Source organism: Gigantopelta aegis, chromosome 7 (genome assembly GCF_016097555.1).
Source record: "Gigantopelta aegis isolate Gae_Host chromosome 7, Gae_host_genome, whole genome shotgun sequence".
Classification (NCBI taxonomy): domain Eukaryota; kingdom Metazoa; phylum Mollusca; class Gastropoda; order Neomphalida; family Peltospiridae; genus Gigantopelta; species Gigantopelta aegis.
Genome location: NC_054705.1, coordinates 41,641,859 through 41,660,714, shown reverse-complemented (window position 1 = coordinate 41,660,714; position 18,856 = coordinate 41,641,859). Strand labels below are relative to the sequence as shown.

Sequence of the window (18,856 nt, the reverse complement as noted above, 5' to 3'; positions counted from 1 at the left end):
CACCGAGTGGGGATTAAGCTGAAGATAACAATTAGCTCGAGAAAGAAAGAAGAAAAAAACATCAATAAAAATGGGGGAAAAAAACCCACGTTACACTGCGACCGGCCACAGTGGTTCAGTGGTTAAGCCGTCGACCATAAGGCTGGTAGGTACTGGGTTCTCCTCTCGATACAGGCTCCCACCCAGAGCGAGTTTTAACGACTCAGTGGGTGTAGTGGTTAAGCCAGGTCATAGGTTGGCAGGTACTGGGTTCTCCTCTCGATACAGGCTCCCACCCAGAGCGAGTTTTAACGACTCAGTGGGTGTAGTGGTTAAGCCATCGGTCATAAGGTTGGCAGGTACTGGGTTCTCCTCTCGATACAGGCTTCCACCCAGAGCGAGTTTTAACGACTCGGTGGGTGTAGTGGTTAAGCCATCGGTCATAAGGTTGGCAGGTACTGGGTTCGCAGCCCGGTACCGGCTCCCACCCAAAGCGAGTTTTAAAGGAACATTCCTGAGTTTGCTGCATTGTAAGATGTTTCCGACTAATAAAATATTTCTACGATTAAAGTTACATATTAAATTTATTTTCTTGTTTAGAATATCAGTGTCTGTATATTCAATGTGTTTCTAGTCGTCTTAATATTTTAAGAAGCCCAAACCGGATTTTGTCTTCAAATAATTTCGTACGTACGAAAAAAAAAAAAAACATTTTTAGGAACTACAATGACATTTAACCTAGTACAAATATTAGAACGACCAGAAACACGTTTAATATACATCCACTAATATTGTATGCAGAAAAATATTATTTGTATGTAATTACAATCGTTAAAAAGTCTCTTTTAGTCGATAACATCTTAAAATGTGCAGCAAACTGAGGACTGTCCCTTTAACGACTCAATGGGTAAGTGTAAGACCACTACACCGACTTGTCTCACTAACCAATAACAACTAACCACTAACCCAGACAGCCCAGATAGCGGAGGGATGTGCCCAGGACAGCGTGCTCGAACCTTAATTGGATATAAGCACGAAAATAATCATATGTGTATGGTATGTTTATTTTGTTTAACGACAACACTAGAGCACATTGATTTATTAATCATCGGTTATTGGATGTTAAACGTTTGGTAATTTTGACATATAGTCTTAGAGAAGAAGCACGACACAGTGTTTCCCATTAGTAGCAAGGGATCTTTTATATGCACTATCACCATCCCACAGACAGGATAGCACATACCACGGCCTTTGAGATAGCAGTCGTGGTGCACTGGTGGCTGAACCGAAACATAGCCCAATGGGCCCACCGACTGGGATCGATCCCAGACCGACCGCGCATCATTCAAGCGAACGCTTTACCACTGGGCTACGTTCCGCCCCGACCAACCCGTAAGAGACACGAATATATATATATATATATGTTATATATATTATATCATTGTTAATAAAGACCTAAAAACGAACTGTTGTTTGCGACCGTGGCCAACTGTCGCGTAACAACCAACCCTGGTGTTTTTGTTTATAAGACAAACACATTTGAAACATGTCAGTTTCGTCAGTTCGTCAGTTTTACCAACCTGTCTATTTAATCTGCTGTTGAGCGTCCAATTATCGAGCATTGTATATTTGATCTTTTCTCATTTATATCTGCTCAACGTGCCTTTGGGTCTCTTGGCGGTGTTTATGACTAGTTAAGTCAATACCGACGCCGGACTCCAAAACGTTTTAATACCTCTAAGACGAAAGGTCTACAAACATGGATGTTATGTGCTGATCTACTGCTTGTAAAACTTGTTTGTAATCAAATATTGCTGTGTCGATTCACACATCAAGTTAACATAATTCATTCGGCGATTCGCGAACGGCGAAACCTATGCTGCTGACCTCGAATAAATAAAGAAAGTTTGTTTTGTTTAAGTTTGATTCTTTATACACCTAGTGTTCACAATGCTTCGTATACAATATGGTTCAAATAAGTGTATTAATTGTAGCACGGGACGGGACGTAGGTTAGTGGTAAAGCGCTCGCTTGATGCGCGGTCGATTTGGGATCGATCTCCGTCGGTGGGCCCATGGGCTATGTCGGCTGGTATATTAAAGGCCGTGGTATGTGCTATCCTGTCTGTTGGACTTTAATTAGATTGGTCTACTTCACTAGTTGGTTATTAATTATATTCGATCCTTTCTTATTTTCATCCATTCATCCTTCCTTCCATCTTTCTTCATACAAAACTTATCCATCCATCTACCCTTCCTTCCATCCATCCATCCATCCGCCCACACACACTCACCCATTCACAAAATCCATCTACCCAAAACCCACTCACCCATCCATCCATCCTTGTTCTTTCTTTGCATCCATCCATTGATCCTTCCTTCCATCAACCCACTCAACCATCCATATATACATCCATCTATCCATCATTTCATACATACACACACACACACACACACACACAAACACAAACATGCAAACACATACATACACGCACACATACATACATACACATATAAACACATACATACATACACACACACACATACATACACACATACGTACACACACACACACATATGCATACACAAACACACATACACACACACACGTGTATACACACACACACGCACACTCGCATATATACACATACGTACATACACACACACACAACACACATATACATAAACAAACACGACACACACACACACACACATATACATACACACTGCATACACACACACACACAGGCACGTACAAATATCTATACACGCACATATACACAAACACATACATATATACACACACACGCACACACACGCATATACACGTACATACATACACACACACATACATACATACATACATACACACACACACACACAGGCACGTACAAATATATATACATACCTACATACACACACACACAGGCACACACACACACACACACACACACATAAGCGCGCACACACACACACACAAACAGACACACACACGCACGCGCGCACACACACAGACACACACACACACACACACACGCGTACAACGTCCCCTAACCCGCCTTCACGTGTAAATGTTGATTACGAGTCGCATACTGTCATAAATAACGTGACCAGCCTAGCTCTAGACGTTTTTCAATGGAGTGCTACAGTTTGTCGTTTGTCCGTGTGTTACATGAGACGTGTACGACACTCCAATCCCGTTTGATCATTTATAATGCCGGCTAGAAGTGTCCATAATCTCACATCTACTTGCACATGAAGAGAAAAAAACATACAACTTTGTAAAGCAAACACCGACAAATTGTAACTGGAGATTTATAACAAGTCGTTGTGTAGCAAATAGCACGCAACTTTTAGGTATTATATGTGTTTACTCACGTGCATGCCGTTGGCATGACACCAGCCCCAAAGTAAAGTTTGTTTTATTTAACGACGCCACTAGAGCACATTGATTTTTTATCTTATCGTCGGCTATTGGACGTCAAACATATGGTCATTCTGACACTGTTTTTTTAGAGGAAACCCGCTGTCGCCACATAGGCTACTCTTTTATGACAGGCAGCAAGGGATCTTTTATTTGCGCTTCCCACAGGCAGGATAGCACAAACCATGGCCTTTGTTGAACCAGTTATAGATCACTGGTCGGTGCAAGTGGTTTACACCTACCCACTGAGCCCTGCGGAGCACTCACTCAGGGTTTGGAGTCGGTATCTGGATTAAAAATCCCATGCCTCGACTGGGATCCGAACCCAGTACCTACCAGCCTGTAGACCGATGGCCAAACCACGACGCCACCGAGACCGGTAAACACCAGCCCCAAGTTCAATCAACTAACTGTTTGCTAACGTTCGCGAATTATTTGATTGGTTCCCAACATGGCCATTTGGTTTACCGTGAAGCCCATAAACCAGTATATTTGTTTTTTGCTCGGTCTGGCTGAACGCAGCGACAGCTAGCGACGCTAACGTTCGCGAACTATTTGACTGGCCCTGTGCTTATAAACCTTAAAGTCTAGACTTTAATAAAGTCCAGACTTTAACGTAATGCTAGTTGAATGGCGTTGCCATGACGTTAAAGTCTGGACTTTATTAAAGTCTAGACTTTAAGGTTTATAAGCACGGGGCCTGGTTCCCAATGTAGTCAATCGGCTTAATAATATCTGTCTTACACACCCGTTGGTGAGAACATCATTCGTTATTTTTCATAACACATAATTGTTTACACATGTACGTCTGTTAACGATTTCAAGACATACCACTGTCTGCTCCAAAGCGATGATCAGGTCACCATTGCCATACATCCAATGAAAAACAGCACGATCGAAATCGATTACACTGTTTACACTGTATAGTTAATCTGACAATAATGTGTCAGTGACGCGTAAGTGCAAAGGCTGCAAATAACTTTTAGTCGAAAAAGATGTTAAAATTTGCTTAAAACCTGGTTTTTGAGGATATGTAACAAAAATAAAATAATACATTCGTGTCCGTTAGATACCATTTATCTCACAACTCGTTGTTTAAAAACGTATCGCTCGTTAGATACCTTTAAAAACATCTCGTTGTGAGATAAATGGTATCTAACGGCCACTCATGTATTATTCTCTATTTCAAATATGGATCTATGTATAAAATAAAATGTAAAAAAAACAAAAAAAAACATTTTTTTTCGTAAAGCACAGTCTACACAGGGGTATTTTACCGAAGGTTTATAATTACTAATATGGTATTCAGGCAATATCTTAACAATGCGAACAAAGAACAAGACAAGAACAAAGAAAAACAAACAAACAATAATATAATAACAACCATTTTAAAACATAACCGCTCTTTACTTCGAGGTTTTCAAAAAGGGAAGCAACTCTCATTAAACCTCTGTAGGTGGACAACACACACAGGATATGCAGTGGCGGATCCACCGCGAAATCAAACAGGGGGTCATGAAGCCGTGACAGGCACGGCGGAAGCAAGTAGACTGTGTGTGTGTGTGTGTGTGTGTGTGTGTGTGTGTATGTGTCTCTGTGTGTGTCTTTGTGTGTGAGTGGTGTGTGTATGTGTGTGAGTGGTGTGAGTGTGGGGTGTGTATGTATGTGTGTGGTATGTGTGTGGTATGTGAGTTGTGTGTGTGAGTTGTGTGTGCGAGTGGTGTCTCTGTGTGTGTGTGTCTATTTGTGTATGTGTGTATGTATCTCTATGTGTATGTGTGTGTGTGTGTGTGTGTGTATCTGTGTGTGTGTCTTTGTGTGTGAGTGGTGTGTGTGTGTATGTATGTATGTATGTGAGTGGTGCGTGTGTGTGTGTGTGTCTGTGTGTCGTATGTGGGTGTGTGTTTGTGTATGTATGTGTGTGAGTGGTGTGTGTGTGGTGTGTGAGTGGTGTGTGGTGTGTGTGTGTGTGTGTGTGTGGTGCGTGTGTGTGGGAGGTGTGTGTGTGTTGGTGTGTGTGTTATGTGTGTGTGTGTGTGTGTGTGTGCGTGTGTGTGTGAATGGTGTGTGAATGGTGTGTGTGTGTGTGTATGCGTATTTTGTCAACTGGGGGAGGTTGAAGATGAGTTTCATCGTATATTATGCTGTCCATATTTTAACGATTTAAGAGTTTTATATATTAAAACATATTATAGGATGCGTCCATCTATGTTCAAATTAATACAGTTACTAAGTACAAATAATATTAAAGATTTGTGTAATTTAGGTAAATATCTATGGAAAGTATTAAAAAAACGTGAAGCATATTTTATTGTTACTTAGAGACAAAGTCGAATTACACTTATTCTATTATATTCTCCTTTGATTGATTGTAATAATGCTATGTTTATATTGTTATTCTTATTTTACACCTTTCATTCGTCTTTCAACATGTTACTTGTAATTACAACTGATGAGCAGTTACTGTTCAAAGTTTGAATAAAGAATTGAAAGTGTGTGTGTGTTGGGGGGGGGGGGGGGGAGTCTGACTGAGATCGAAGCCGCAAAGCAAAGTTTCTAGGGCGGTTCGGGGGGTATGCTCCCCCGTAAAAAAATTTTTAAACTAGATGTCCTGAAATGCAATAAAATATTATTCATCTCTGTCTTAAGATTTACCACCGATAACATTTTTTATTCATCTTCCGGCGCCTATGAGTTCACATGCTAACACTGGCTTTTTCGGGGAACTTCGAACGTTGAAGAGGGTGCTGGAGAGGGTGTGCCCCTCCAGCACTCTCGAGGGCAGTTCCTACGACTATATTAATTCAATAAACTGAACTGAATTGACCTTGCGAGAACTTTTACAATCTTACTAACACGCATAACTAGCGTAGTCGGGGGAGGGTAGCGTGGGAGCATGGGGTCCATGGTCCTCCCCAGATATATCTCCCCTTCCAAGATTTGTGGCCGCTCAATCTAAAAACCTGGCTACATTAATTCCCTGGCCCCCCCCCCCCCCCCCCCTCCAGCACCAACCTAATAAACAAATAATAATTTTGAACACTTACCTCTATTCGTGTAATATTTATCCACTCAGCACTCAGCACTTGTAGAAGACAACTTGGAGTTACCTGTCGTCATTAGGTAGTATTAAATCCATGCACAGATAATTTATATGTATACACGTTTAAAATAAATATGATTATAAATGTCAAAAAGCGATTTGTGGAGTTTTCCAGAAGAATGTATGTGGTATCGCTTTGACATCAATAAGCATACTGACGTCACGTCAAAGCATTGTTGACGTCACGACAAAGGAATGTTGGTAATTTTTTATGGTAATTTTTCCGGCCATTTTCGTTACTTTACGGAAAATGTCAAAATACCGTTGGAATGCGCACCCAAGCACCTTCAACTTGCAGACGCGTAGGTAGACCGAATATTTCTGTCTTTCTAAAGCTTTATTTCATGTTTTACATTTATTTATTTTTTAATTACAGAGACAGAAATATTCGGTCTTCCTACGGATCTACGGACTAGCCCGTAGGAACCGGGGAGGGGGAGAGGAGGCGCTAGACTGTCTCCTACTCGAGAAATTGTTTTTGGTCCAACTATCTGGCTTGTGCCCCCTCCCCCTCCCCCTCCCCCTCCCCACACACACATACACACTCCACATGTCTTAACTAAGGGCTTGCCTTCATTGGCGGATCCAGAAAATACATTTAGGTGTGTGTGTGGGGGGGGGGGGGGCATGACATGAGGCGAAATGTCAATGGAACTTTGGGGGATGTTTGGAGGGGATCGAAAAAAAAAAAAAAAATTAATATATAATAAAATTATAACTGTCGCAAAATATACTTACCATTTGTGACACCCAATAGCCGATGTGTATTTTTGTGCTGGGGTGTCGTTAAAAATTCATTCATTCAGTCGCAAAATTTAGGGGGGCCCGGGACCACATCCACCCCCTAGATGCGCCTCTGACCTTGATCCGCACCTGACAGGGAATAAAGATCGCGCAGGACTATATAACAATGTACAGTAACAATCCACTGACGTTACCGGCACGAATGATGATGCAAAAAAAAAAAATATATATATATAAAGAGCATTGCAAATATTCATACAGTATGCCGTTTGTATGTCAAATTCATAACGTAGCGTCACACCTTATCCTGTAGGTGGATGTTTTAATAATATAATACAAAAAAATAAAAATAAAAAAATAAAAAGTACATGAAATTATATTGTCCCCCCGCCCCCATCAAACCTTTTTTATTTCTTTTCTTTTTAAACTGTATTACAGTTTATAAAATCATCCATCCATCCATCCATCCATCCATCCATCCATCCATCCATCCATCCATCCATCCATCCATCCATCCATCCATCCATCCATCCACCCATACATACATACATACATACATAGTGTGGGAAATCATGCTCCTCCGGAAAATATATTGAAAAAAACAAGACCATTTGCTTGAAGGAGGGATCTCGACAACCCCCCCCCCCCCCCCCCCCCCACCCACACACACGCACACGCATATGTGGAAATGTGCATATAAAAGACCCCTTACTGCATTAGAAAAAATGTAGCGGTTTTCTTCTGCGACGACTCACTCAGCACATTTTATTTACAGTTATATGGTGTCGGACATATGGTTAAGGACCACACAGGTGAAAGAGGAAATCCGCTGTCAACACTTCATGGGCTACTCTTTTCGATTAGCAGCAAATGATCTTTTATATGCACCATCCAGCAGACAGGGTAGTACATACCACGGCCTTTGATATACCAGTCGTGGTGCACTGGCTGGGACGAGAAATAGCCCAATGGGCCCACCGACGGGGTACAACATAACAGGTCCTAAGCATCATCACATACTAAAGGAACGTTAAAGAGAGCACATCGATTTTGTAATCATCGGCTATCTGATGTCAAACGTTTGGTAATTTTGACAATTAGTCTTAGATAGAAAACCCGCTACATTTTCCCATTAGTAGCAAGGGATCTTTTATATGCACCGACAGAATAGTACATACCACAACCTTTGTTACACCAGTTGTGGAGCACTGTCTGGAACGAGAAATAGGCCACTTAGTCTTAGAGATGAAACCTGCTACATTTTCCCATTAGTAGCAAGGGATCTTTTGTATGCACAGACATGATAGTACATAGCACGACCTTTGATATACCAGTTGTGGAGCACTGACTGGAACGAGAAATAGCCCACTTAGTCTTAGAGATGAAACCTGCTACATTTTCCCATTAGTAGCAAGGGATCTTTTGTATGCACAGACATGATAGTACATAGCACGGCCTTTGATATACCAGTTGTGGAGCACTGGCTGGAACGAGAAATAGCCCAATGGGGCCACCGACGGGGATCGATCCTAAACCGACCGCGCATCAAGTGAGCGCTTTACCACTGAGCTACACCCCGCCACACACACAAAGGGAATGACGCAAAGGATAAATGTTTGTTCTAGGTTTTTAAACATAACTATGTGTTTGGTCTGTTGTAAAAATAAGATATATTATTAATTATTTAAAAATAAGAAATGTGCTGTTATTACACGATTTGTGTTTATTTTATCATAATTCTTCTTTTTTAATTACCCGGCGTCGGTGGCGTCGTGGTTAGGCCATCTGTCTACAGGCTGGTAGGTAATGGGTTCGGATCCCAGTCGAGGCATGGGATTTTTAATCCAGATACCGATTCCAAACCCCGAGTGAGTGCTCCGCAAGGCTCAGTGGGTAGGCGTAAACCACTTGCACCGACCAGTGATCCATAACTGGTTCAACAAAGGCCGTGGTTTGTGCTATCCTGCCTGTGGGAAGCGCAACTAAAAGATCCCTTGCTGCTAATCGGAAAGAGTAGACCATGTAGTGGCGACAGCGGGTTTCCTATCAAAATTTGTGTGGTCCTTAACCATATGTCTGACGCCATATAACCGTAAATAAAATGTGTTGAGTGCGTCCTTAAATAAAACATTTCTTTCTTTTTAAAATTTTTTTTTAACTGTTAAAATATAGCCTACGTAACTAACTTGTACGCTTTAGATTAAAAGTCTTTAGAATTATAATACATTCTCCTGATTTGTTTTTCTTCTCGTTTATTGTCACCCAATGTTTGGTGTCCTTATCCATTAACTCTACCCTGTAACCATGGAAACCATGGCATCAAAGACTAATATTGCATTCGGCTTTAATACGATGAAAGCGCACCACACGCTTTGCCTATTAAAATGCTCGGCATTGTTCGTAAGTTCCAAACTTCGCTTTCACGGGCGTCACGCACGCGATATTTTCAACTGGTTTTTTTTTTTTTTTTTTTTTTTTTTTTTGGAAAGGCTGTCTAGGTTTAACCGCTGCGGCATTTATAAAAGCAATAACACTTCATCCGCGTGTGACGTAACGAAGACAAACAACGTTGCTTCCAAGTTTGTTTTTTCTCTCCATATCCTACGTGTATTCTGTTTAACTCTCCATTCACTAGAACTATTCTCTCTCTATATTGTCGGACAGCAAACAACAAATAGTTGGCTGAGCCGTGTAAGCGATCTTGAATCGATATTCGTGGAAATAACGGTCACAAAAGAGACGGTGAAAAAAAAACCCACACAAAAAAACATCCACTTTCGATAATCGTTTATTGGCATGTTATCTCTTGAAGACAGTTATCTGTACTAACTTAAGCTATCGTGTGTGCTTATTCTTCAATACTACTACTACTACTACTACTACTACTACTACTACTACTACTACTACTACTACTACTACTACTACCACTACCACTACCACTACCACTACTACTACTACTACTACTACTACTACTACTACTACTACTACTACTACTACTACTACTACTACTACTACTACCTATTAACTAATTATACAGTATATTAATGAAAATAACAAATACACAAGGGGGAAAAAAGAAGATACCTTTATCAATCGTTTCTGGCAGTGTTATTTCTGGCAGACAGTTATCTGTATTAAGTTAAGCTATCGAAAATTCGTGTGTGTTTTTTGTTTTGTTTTTCTCAATACCACTACTACTACTCTTGTTAAGAACTAATCCTAGAGTAATATTCATGAGCATAACAAATACACAAGGAAACAAAATAACAAGGCACCTTTGACCATCGTTAATAGGAATGTTATTTCTGGGAGACAGTTATCTGTTGTGATTTACTTGTGAAACATATCGAAACGTAGAGTGTGTTTTTATTTCTTCAAGCTTGCTATCCGCCTTGTGAAGACTAAGAAATGGAGTGTACCCGGAACGCCAGGTATGCATGCCGTTCTTGAAGACAACACAACCACCCGTATTGAATGCTAAGCCAGCTATCTGGAAGGGAAAAAAATACAGATAATGGATTTGAGCCTCGCGAGTAAACCCGGCGAGTAACAAGTCCGTCGTTTGTTTGCGCCCGCGATCTCTAGCTCTCCACTTCACCGTCACGTTATCAGTGTCTATTCAGACCTGCTTAAGAACCGAATATCTTGTGTTATATATGTGTATGTGTGTGTGCCCCGTCTACGTGCTGTCGTTTGCGATTCGTACAGGCTCTTCTAACAGCGCCACCCGACTCGAGTCCAGGAACTACCAGCATAAACACTGACGTATCCAAGATGGCGAAGTGCTTCAGTTTGGAATCGGGACGGCAGAAACGAAACCGCCTTTTTCGACCCCACCCGGTTACCACCCTGCACTGACAGTTTGGTCAGGGTGTCGGAGTGGTGACACGAGTTGTTGTTTATGGTTGTAGTTAAAGGGATTTCGTTGACTACGTGTTCTAGGAAAGTGTTTACGCCAAAACGGCAGCAGACGTTGTTAGATTTTTTGCCGCCTTTCGGATACAGAGGCCAAAAGAGGATAACAGATTGTTTTGTTAATAGTGGTAGTTTAAGGAAAAGTCCATGGTGTATTCTACCGAGGACATTGTAAATCTCGTTAATCCGTGAAGAGAAGTCAACAAAAATATTTTTGACACATATTGTGCCAAACCCAGCAGACGACATTGAGTTATTTTGCCGCCATTGGCAGAGAAGAGAACCCACGAGCTTCCGTGATGTACGAATCGTCCGCGTACGACGACCAGTCGTCCCCGAGATCGCGTCAGCCCAGCTATATGAGAGGATGCGTGCAGGGAATTCAGCCCGTCTTCTACATCAACGGGGACTTGAAGTTCGCCGGCAAGAAAGTCTTGTTTAACCAGAAACGGAATAAGGATTTCATATCGTGCCTGGACGAGATCACCCACCGCCTGAACCCCACGTTCGGGGCGGTCAGGAATATATACACCCCTCACGGAGGTCACAAAGTGCATTCGATTGACGATTTGGACCCCAGTGGGAGATACGTGGCTGCTGGGATCGAGTCCTTCAAGAGATTTCCGTGAGTATTGTCTTTTATAAAGGTTAGAGGAAATTCGGAGATTCCCCCATGAGTATTGCCTTTTATAAAGGTTAGTGAAAATTCAGAGATTCCCCCGTGAGTTTTGTATTTTGTAAAGGGTAGAGGAAATTCAGATTCCCCCGTGAATATTGTCTTTTATAAATTTTAGAGGAAATTCAGAGATTCCCCCGTGAGTATTGTCTTTTATAAAGGTTAGAGGAAATTCAGAAATTCCCCCGTGAGTTTTGCCCTTTATAAAGTTTAGAGGAAATTCAGAGATTCCCCCGTGAGCATTGCCCTTTATAAAGGTTAGAGGAAATTACGAGCTTCAATCCATGGATGATGTCGTAAGGAGGTTCTGTGTGAAGCTGGACCAGCAATCTGTGAGATATATCCCATCCATGAGGTATGACAGAAGCATACGCCAGATATCTCGATGTGTTCTTCGTGTCACGAACCCAAATAAAAAGAAATGAAATAGAATGAAGAAGATAACAGGCGGCACCCTCCTCCACCCATCCACCCATCAGATATCACCCCGTTGTCCCAGATCCCATCCCACCTCAAAAACAAATCGCAAATATTGCCCATACGTCCCTGATTTAGATACAACACTGGAATCCCTGAAACCATCCTCCCGGAAAAGATTTCATGTAGAAATACTAAATGCTATATATATATACCAGCATAGCCCTAAAATGCAGGAATATATATATATATATATATATATATATATATATATATATATATATATATATATATATATATATATATATATATATATATATATATTCCAGCATGTTAGGGCTATGCTGGTATATATAGTAACACACATTTTAGGAAAGCTCGTGCCCTTTTTATGAATGGCAGAAGGTTATAAGCATTAAACTTAAATGGACATGTAGATGCATTATGATACATCTACATTTTCCCTTTTAAAACGTGTAGGTGTGTCCTAAAATACACCTACACATTAAACAAAAAACAAGAAAAACCACCATGACAACGAGACCGGAAGTGTGATATAATTGTAAGCCAATGCCAAGGTACATGTATTATAACGACATCGACAATCATTGTTTCCGAGACTGGACGGGACGTAGCCCAGTGGTAAAGCGTTCGCTTGATGCGCGGTCGGTCTAGGATCGATCCCCGTCGGCGGACTCATTGGGTTATTTCTCGTTCCAGCCAGTGCACCACGACTGGTGTAACAAAGGCCGTGGTATGTACTATCCTATCTGTCAGATGGTGCATATGAAAGATCCCTTCCTGCTAATCGAAAAGAGTAGCCCATGAATTGGCGACAGCGGATTTCCTCTCTCATTATCTGTGTGGTCCGTAACCTTTTGTCTTCATAGAATACTTTGAGTATCTCAAGTCAAACTCGACCCTGATGTTAACAAAACATTTTCTGGACTCGAGACTCAAAACAAAAATTAGTTTAAGCTTCACATTCAAACCTAGTCCAGACTAAAAAAAAAAAAGTCAAGATTATTATCTGCTTCAAGCTGAAAATTAGAATCTGAACTAAAAAAGTCTCAAGACACAACATTAGAGGTTAAAAGCAATGCTCAATGCTGGGTGTCAACATCATTTTCCAAACTCAAACTTGGTCTGTATTCAAGAGTACAAGGTATAATCTCAAGTGTCGTGGCAGACTGTTGAGATACTGCTCAGTACTGACGTTTGTTCTGGTACTGCCCTGTGCTGACGTGTGTTGTGGTACTGCCCTGTGCTGACGTTTGTTGTGGTACTGCCCTGTGCTGACGTTTGTTGTGGTACTGCCCTGTGCTGACGTTTGTTGTGGTACTGCCCTGTGCTGACGTGTGTTGTGGTACTGCCCTGTGCTGACCTTTGTTGTGGTACTGCCCTGTGCTGACGTTTGTTGTGGTACTGCCCTGTGCTGACGTTTGTTGTGGTACTGCCCTGTGCTGACGTGTGTTGTGGTACTGCCCTGTGCTGACGTTTGTTGTGGTACTGCCCTGTGCTGACGTTTGTTGTGGTACTGCCCTGTGCTGACGTTTGTTGTGGCAACGAACTGACTGCGAGAGGCGCTTACTTTTATGGCCCCTTCTCTTATTTCCATTCACATTCCTAGTCCTATTTCTCACATCGTGTTATTTCCATTCACATTCCTAGTCCTATTTCTCACATCGTGTTATTTCCATTCACATTCCTAGTCCTATTTCTCACATCGTGTTATTTCCATTCACATTCCTAGTCCTATTTCTCACATCGTGTTATTTCTTTTATATACATACATACACACACACTAAACATAACCAGCTGTTGCATATGTTCTTTTGTCTGTTTTTAGATTTTAAACGTTACTAAATATCGCTGATTAATTGTAAACTAGTGCCGTGGGTTAGACATTTTTTGCTAGTATCTAAAATGTCGAGTACCATATCAATACAGGAGAATATATGTATCAGAAAGTCCGTGGGTCAGGCCTATTGTTTTGCTAGCGTCTGAAAACTCGAGTATCACAGCAATATAGGAAAGAATCGGTATCAGATAGTACCGTGGGTTAGGCTTTTTGTTAGTATTAGTAATGTCTGAAAACTCCAGTAACATCAATACAGGAGAGTATCGGTATAAGATAGTGCCATGGGTTAGGCTTTCTTTTAGTGGCGTCTAAAAACTCAAATAAGAAACGTATCGGTATCAGATAGTGCCTTAGGTTAAGCTATTTTAGTAGTGTCTAAAACGTCTAGTAACAAATCAATACAGAAACGTATCGGTATCAGATAGTGCCTTAGGTTAAGCTATTTTAGTAGTGTCTAAAACGTCTAGTAACATATCAATACAGAAACGTATCGGTATCAGATAGTGCCTTAGGTTAAGTTATTTTAGTAGTGTCTAAAAAGTCTAGTAACAAATCAATACAGAAACATATCGGTATTAGATAATGCCATAGGTTAGGCTTTTTTTTAAACAGTGTGTAAACATTGGAGTAACATATCAATACAGAAACGTATCGGTATCAGATAGTGCCATAGGTTAGGCTTCTTTTTAGTAGTGTCTAAAAATTCTAGTAACAAATCAATACGGAAACATATCGGTATCAGATAGTGCCATAGGTTAGGCTTTTTTTAGTAGTGTCTACAAATTCTAGTAACAAATCAATACAGAAACATATCGGTATCTGATAGTGACATAGGTTAGTCTTTTTTTAGTAGTGTCTACAAATTCTAGTAACAAATCAATAGAGAAACATATCAGTATTAGATAATACTAACACACATATTTGGCACAGAAAGCAGCTAAAAGTTCCAGCTAAGAAGCTTTGACGTATTCAGTTACTGTATAGTTCCTTGTTGCCTTGACTACCCTGGATGCTCAACGTATATCTTACTAAAGTTCAGTAGACATCATTCTGTTGCGTGTCACTTTATCGCCGATCATAATCTACTACGTATTGTCGTATCATGTTCGTGAACAATGCGGAATTACAATATGCAAAGCTCAAAAGTTCAAAAGATCGCGATTTTGAATGAGATAATAGATATCTACGCCATAATGCAATATTGTTTTTAAACAATGCATACAGGAAATATATCATTATGTTAATTTAAAATCGATCAATGGTTACCGTTGTTGCTATAGTAAAACAAATGACAAATGAACATGTTTTAATGTTGTTAATATGTTTGTTTGTGATTTTGTGTTGTTGGTGTTCAGATTGTTGGTTGTCTATAAACTATTTAATAACAATAGTAAGGTGTACAAATTTAACATTATCCGAAAATAGATGGGGTGTTTGGGGATATTATTTGTTTCGGGGAGGGGGGGGGGGGGGGGGGATTCCAGTTTTGTTTCTTTTTTAGTTTTAATTTTTGTTTGTTTGTTTTGTTTGTTTGTTGTTGTTTTTATTGTTTTCCAAATATTTTGTTTCATATTTGAAATCCATTGATCTGTTTCACTATCTCTCTGTTTTCGTTTCTAGGTTTTTCAAAATTATACTTAGTTTATATTATATATATATATATATATATATATATATATATATATATATATATATATATACATACGTTAGAAATTACTTGGAGGAAACATACAATTTGGGCTACTACAAAGATTAGCGTACGGAAACACACGTATATTACGAACCGATGTTCCTGGTCCCTTTCAGTTAGTTATATGAGTATTTTACTGTTCTTTATTTTGTATATATATATAGACAGACACTAACATTTAAAACAAAAATGTATTTAATATGTACTTTCAGTTGCTAAAAAAACTCTGTCAGTTGAAAACATGTTACAATGGCTGCACCCTGAGAACAGTCTCTTTAAAACTACAATTCACTATGAATCCACTCACTAGCGAAAATGGCGTGTCGGATATCACTAACGGAATTTGTTTCAAACGTAACCTTGACTTCTGGTTTGTTGTGTAGCGTAGTGCACTGCTAAACTAAAAACGATTATTGTCTAGAGTTTAAAGCTGCAACCTCTGTTGACCTTTCTTGTGTTTTATACATTGTTGTCTTAAAGATGCAACGTCTGTTAACTTTTCATGTGTTCTAAACAAACCATTGTTGTCTTAAAGATGCAATGTCTGTTAATTGTTCATGTGTTCAAAACAAACCATTGTTGTTTTAAATTCAAAGTTGCAATCCCTGTTGACTTTTCTTGTCTTCTCTACAAATCATTGTTGTTTTAAATTTAAAGCTGCAATCTGTGTTGACTTTTTTTGGTTCTGTACAAACCATTGTTTCCATAAAGCTGCAATCTCGGTTAGATGTTTTAATATTTAAAGGTCCATGTTCTTTTTTATTTATATTTTTCTTAGAATATTAATTTCTGTACATGCAGTGTGTTCGTGGTTGTCCAGTCACAGTTTTGGTGTGTTCGTTTTAGGGTGGATCAGATTAGGTGGTTTTCTCGTCCCACCCAGTACCCCCACGACTGATATATCAAACTTTATGGCATGTCCTGTCCTGTGTGTGGGAAGAGAGGATATAAACGACCCCTTGTTGCTAATGTAAACATGTAGCGGATTTATCCTCTAAAACTATATGTCACAATAAAGATGACAAATGTTTAACATCCAATAGCTTATGATTAATAAATCACTGTGCTCTAGTGGTGTCGTTAAACCAAGCAGACTTTTAACTTTCGTAATAGAAATTTGTTTTGTTTAACGACACCACTAGACCACATTGATTTATTAATCATCGGCTATTGGATGTCAAACATTTAGTAATCTGACATTTGGTAATTTTGACATATAAGAACGTTTGTTTTGTTTAACGACACCTCTTGAGCACATTGATTTATTAATCATCAGCTATTGGATGTCAGACATTTGGTAATTTTGACATATAGTCTTAGAGAGGAAACCCGCTACATTTTTCCATTAGTAGCTTGGAATCTTTTAAATGCACTACCACACAGACAGGATAGCACATACCACGACCTTTGATATACCAGTCGTGGTGCACTGGCTGGAACGAGAAATAGCTCAATAGGCCTTTCTTAATGATGTGTAAGCCATATACACGACAGTTTTCTGCTGCTAGAGTTTAAAATGACAATAATCCCAAGATATCCTCTAACTTACGACAACCTCAGTGAATTCAGTATATCTTAATACTGGGACAGGCGACTGTGGAAATAACCTTAGATCGGTCACGGTTGATTAGTCACGTGTTATTTGTACGTCATACTACCGGGACACACAAAAGCTACTTGGCGGGCTCGCTAGTGTAATATTAAAAGGTGCACCGATTCAATAAACCGCTGTTACATATAGCTCTTAGTGAACTAAACCGAAGTAAACACAGTAAGGCCAATATGCTGTTGATCGTATGTGTGATAAATGTCTTTGTGTGTATGTGTATTCAGAACAAAACGAGACAAATAACTTGATTCATTGCTTGACAGGGGCGTATCTAGCCTCAGATAAGTAGGTGGTGTTGCGTGGCATTCCCCCCCCCCCCCCCCCCACACTCCCTCTCTCTCCCTCTCTTTCTCTCTGTCTTTCGTTCTCTCTTTCCATCTCTTTCTCTCTGTCCTTCTTTCTTTCTTTCTCTCTACCTCTCTTTTTGTCTCTCTATCTCACTCTTTATATGTGTGTGTATATTTCACTGTCTCTCTCTGTTTCTCTTTCTCTCTGTGTGTGTCTCTCTCTGTCTCTGTGTGTGTCTCTCTCTGTCTCTACCTGTCTGTCTGTCTGTCTGTCTGTCTCTCTCTCTCTCTCTCTCTCTCTCTCTCTCTCTCTCTCTCTCTCTCTCTCTCTCTCTCTCTCTCTCTGTGTGTGTGTGTGTGTGTGTGTGTGTTTCGTTTTTTCTTTCCCCACACTTTACATCTGTATTCAGCTCTTCGATTTTACTCATACATAATTTATTTTGGAAATCATACAACCTCTCATATTTCATGTTTCTTTGTCTTTTCAAATAAAGCCATTGTCATACTGCACGTCTTACTGGGGACCGTTTATAAATTATTTAGGCGTCGAAGGATGCCAGCTACTAGAGAGACCGGGTATATAATTATTAATTGGTATTTCACGTTTGGGAGATACCTACCTCAGGGGTGTGATGATTGAGTCATATGTGTTAAGGCTGGCAGGTACAGGATTCGCAACCCAACACCAGCTCTCACCCAAAGCGAGTTTAAAGACACAGTGGGTGGGTGTGCGGCCACTATACCGATTTTTCTAGCACTAACCACTAACAGTTAACCCACTGTCCTGGTCAGACAGCACAGATAGCTGAGATGTGTGGCCAGAACAGCGTGCTTGAACATTAATTGGATGTAAACAAGAAGATAAATTAAACAACTATAACTTGGTATCGCCTTTACCTGGTTTCCGAAACCTATGCAACGTACTTGGGTATATTGTTTGTGTTACAAAATTATATTTAACATTCCTTTCAGTTTTGATGTAACCTTCTTTAGTTTTATCTTCGGGACCGCATTAAGAAAAATGTAGCGGGTTTCTTCTGATGACTACATGTCAGAATTACCAAATGTTTGACATTCAATAGCCGATGATTAATGAATTAATGTGCTTTAGTGGTGTCGTTAAACAAAACAGACTTTTCTCTCTCTCTCTCT

The 18,856-nt window shown here is 40.0% G+C and overlaps 1 protein-coding gene across 2 annotated transcripts in view; it reads left to right on the top strand.

The window, feature by feature from the left end:
• Nucleotides 1-11,301: 11,301 nt before the first annotated feature.
• Nucleotides 11,302-18,856, top strand: part of LOC121377344 (doublecortin domain-containing protein 2-like) — a 141,177-nt gene continuing 133,622 nt past the window's right edge. Inside the window, exon 1 of one of the 2 annotated variants that reach the window (XM_041505292.1) lies at nucleotides 11,302-11,789. In XM_041505292.1, the coding sequence (XP_041361226.1) occupies nucleotides 11,464-11,789 (326 nt within the window). In that variant the 5' untranslated portion in view covers nucleotides 11,302-11,463. The remainder of the gene's footprint in view (nucleotides 11,790-18,856) is intronic. The other variant, XM_041505294.1, reaches the window with a different exon arrangement.